Here is a 3,612-nt window from a genome sequence, read left to right as displayed (position 1 = left end):
AAATTTTCCAGTAAAAAGTCACCTTATTTTTAAAAGAAAGTCATTTTCAGTATTGTTTTTATTAAATTGCAATGGAATATTTTACCAAAGCCTTGTTTAAAAAAAAAATACGATATTCGTATTTCCATCGAAACTTTTACTTGGCATACAGCTTTACGTGTAGTATCGCATGATTCCGTTATTATATTTATAGTTTCATCTTGAAAGATAACGGTAACGATAACGCCACTATCATTATCCAACCCGAGTAATGTCGAAACAATAAGAGAAAAACATGTATACAGTCTTTGATTGATTTCATTCTTTAATCATTTGCTCGCACCATGTCTAATTCTTTATCAAATAATGAACATCAGATACCTGCTTTCATTTAATCTGATAGACATTTCATTGTTTGAACAGTTGTTAATATGTATTTGAAATATTTATGAAAGCTCAGTGCTGAAACAACATAAATGAATGGGCTCAGCACAGCATTCAGTAACCAAGCCAGTTGTGCAATTACAAGAAACTCTTTTTCCTTGCTCTCAAATCTATATAATGAAAAGATGTAACATACAAGGAAAAGAACGGCTGATGACATGTACACGATTAGAATTAATGACGTCACAAAGGACATCTTGATTATGTTGTGTTCGATGTTGTGTTTGCTCATTGAGCGCTTGAGACGATGTATCTTCTTCACATGGAATATAATAATCAGCAGGGCAGGAACAATAATAAGGTAAAGACGAAATGTTATTATCACAGAACTAGGTGTCTGTATTCCTGCTTTGTATCGTAGCACGAAATAAAATGTTGAAAATAATATGCTTACGATCCATATAGCAGCTGATGAGACGATAATGTTTCGCTTACGTAACTGATTGAATTTTATCGGCTCCGACACCATATAGCATCGAAGTCCAAACAGAAAAACCACGTGAGCCGCAGAGGCATGGGCAATACCGTAAAATATGACCAAAAAAGTGGCACATGGAACTTTTTCAAGACGAAAGTTACCAAACTTGAATCCAGCATGAGCAACGTATAGAAGCAAATTTACGACATCTGTGAATATTATAGTTCTAATAACAACAAATACGGTACCTTGGAAATTTTTGTCCCACGTGAGCTTCACCAATGTGAGTACATTTCCTATTATTCCAAGCAGAGTTATTGTAACCACAAGAACGAAGTGATCTTTGTGTAGATAAATAGGTACATCTCGTTTTCTCTCTTTATCGAAATCTGTTTCATTCTGATTTAATAAGACATCAAAAGTTAGGTCCAGAATTCCAAGTGTACCATTTAAACTGAAAATTAGTTTTGTTTTAATCAAATACAAGAAATATTTCGATAAGAAATGTGAATAGATATAGTCAATTATGAGGCATTTAAAATTTCCAGCTGAATAATATTCATAACTTATATAATATATGATAAAAAAGAAAAATGATTATTAAAAATTCAGCATAAAGTTTAAGTTAATTAGCTTACCTCTCATATCCAATCATATTTTCTGAAGTCTTAAAGAATTTGTATGCATCAACCTCTCTTTGGCTTACTAATGTTTTAAATACAGTGAGCTGTATTCTATACCAGACTCTATCGCAGATTAGATGCTCCCTGATGCACGTTTCTCGCTTTTGTGTTTCACAAGTGCCTTATCATCTGAATTAAAATATATATGAGTTAGTCAAAAATAAAAACAAATAATTTACTTATTTCTTATTGAATTTCTTTATTGTTCAGAACTACTTTCTTTCTAGCACAAAAGGTGAAATATTGCGATTTTGGCATGTGTTTATAAAAGTACGCCATTGTCTTCTTTCCATACTCATGGTGATACTAATATATGTAGGCAATTGCAAAATCATCGGCATGTGTGATATGTAGGTAATACGTAAAATATACACTTAGTTAATAATAATCGCCAAATTCAATACTGTTAGATACCGTAATTAAAGAAAGTAAACATACACGAAAACATAAACACATTACGAAATGCATGTTTAGGTCAACACATTGGTCACAATTGATGAATATAAATCCTTGAAACAGTAGATTTTTTTTTAATTCAAAGAGAGTTCAATGAGAGTCTAGGTATATATAATGTATTCACCGAAGTTAACACAAAATGTAATAAGATAATAAATTAATTTCCAAAAAAATTACATATTAAAGTCTTATGGCAAATATGAGAAATGACATGAAAAAATTATTACTAACAGTTAAAACATTTTAAAAACTGTAAGCATATTTGATCATTACTGGTAAATGAAGATTTTCATCTACTCAACAACCACTTAGTGAAAAAGCATAAACTTATGGGGAAGAGGGTAGTGTAGAATCTTCGTTTAAATCATGACCCCCAGGTAGGGTGGGGTCTCAAAGGGTTTTAAAATGAGGAAAAACTGGTGTAAAACAGCATTGCCAAATTTAATCATGTGAGCGTTGGGGCCCATGAGATCCTTGTTTATTAATAATGGAAGTGTACATGTACCTATAAGCAGTTTGTATATGCAAGCTGCATGGCACTTCTGACGAAATTCTCAACAACCGTGCGCAGAAAATATCGCACCTTTTTGTATTACGAGATCTGAAGCTTTTTGGTCAGAGACTGAAATATTAAACCACATGCACGGTACTGTTCTGTTGCCATGACCAACGATGATTTTTTTATTAATTGAAAGACGTTTACTTCGAATTTGTTTTTTTCTTTTTCTCTTCATATTAAATATAATTTCTTCGAATATACTTTATATATATCCTAGGTACTTACAGTTTTACAAAAGGGCGCAACTTCTTTTTTTAAAAAAAATTAATTCTTATTAAGTTTTTAGGCTATTTTCACACTTATCATTTCTCCAAAAAAATGTACTTTAAAGCTCACGACATTATAGTCCTGCAGGCATGTTTACGAAGCTGTCTTATGACTAAGAAATGTCTTAAGATATACTTACGACAATTCTTAAGACTAAGTGGGGTTTACGAAAGTATCGTAACTTAAGAAAGTTCTTAAGAATTATCATAAAGTTACGACAGGTTTTGACATATCTTAAGTCTATCGTAAGTAGAAATAGCTGCGTCCATGTTGTTGCTGGCTCGACGAAATCGTCGTATCAGACGTGAATGAGTATTTAAAGATATAGGAAGAATTCGAAAGACTGATTGCTAGTATATCGGGACCGTTAACGACAGCTGTAAAAATTATATACCACTGTAGTATATATATTTCGTTAAATAAAATGTTTGATATGACTATTAATTTTTGTTGATGTATTTATCGAAACATATGTAATACAGTTTGACTGGTTAATGATATTCGCACTTTTTCATTTAAAATAGGTATTTATTTTGTAACCCCCCCCCATCCTTGAAGCCTCAACGCTATCTAAAAAAGTCATGGATTTTTTTTTTATTGTGTATATATATCAGATGGTTTTTACATATGTTGAATTATTACACAGTTATAAATGTAAGTTATATTTACACATGACACGGATGTAGTATCGATTTTATTGGGGGGGGGGGGGGGTTAGAAAAAGAATTCAACTTACATAGAAAAAGAATCTAGATAACGCACATTTAAAAAAAAAATTGACAAGCGAAAAAGAACACCGAAAATTT

The 3,612-nt window shown here is 31.7% G+C and overlaps 1 protein-coding gene across 1 annotated transcript; it reads right to left on the bottom strand.

Moving 5' to 3' along the window:
- Positions 1 to 240: 240 nt before the first annotated feature.
- On the bottom strand, positions 241 to 1,559 carry LOC134241113 (galanin receptor 2b-like). The gene is made up of 2 exons (XM_062723203.1): positions 1,480 to 1,559; positions 241 to 1,295 (listed from the first exon to the last, which is right to left on the bottom strand). The coding sequence occupies exons 1-2, from the start codon at positions 1,494 to 1,496 to the stop codon at positions 371 to 373; spliced, it is 942 nt and encodes a 313-aa protein (XP_062579187.1). The 5' UTR covers positions 1,497 to 1,559; the 3' UTR covers positions 241 to 370.
- Between the last annotated feature and the right edge of the window lie 2,053 nt (positions 1,560 to 3,612).

This window comes from Saccostrea cucullata, unplaced genomic scaffold (genome assembly GCF_032062105.1).
Source record: "Saccostrea cucullata isolate Sc308-1 unplaced genomic scaffold, CSIRO_AGI_Scuc_v1 ctg22616, whole genome shotgun sequence".
Classification (NCBI taxonomy): domain Eukaryota; kingdom Metazoa; phylum Mollusca; class Bivalvia; order Ostreida; family Ostreidae; genus Saccostrea; species Saccostrea cuccullata.
Note: the sequence above shows the minus strand (reverse complement) of the source record. Positions and strands in the feature narration are given on the sequence as shown.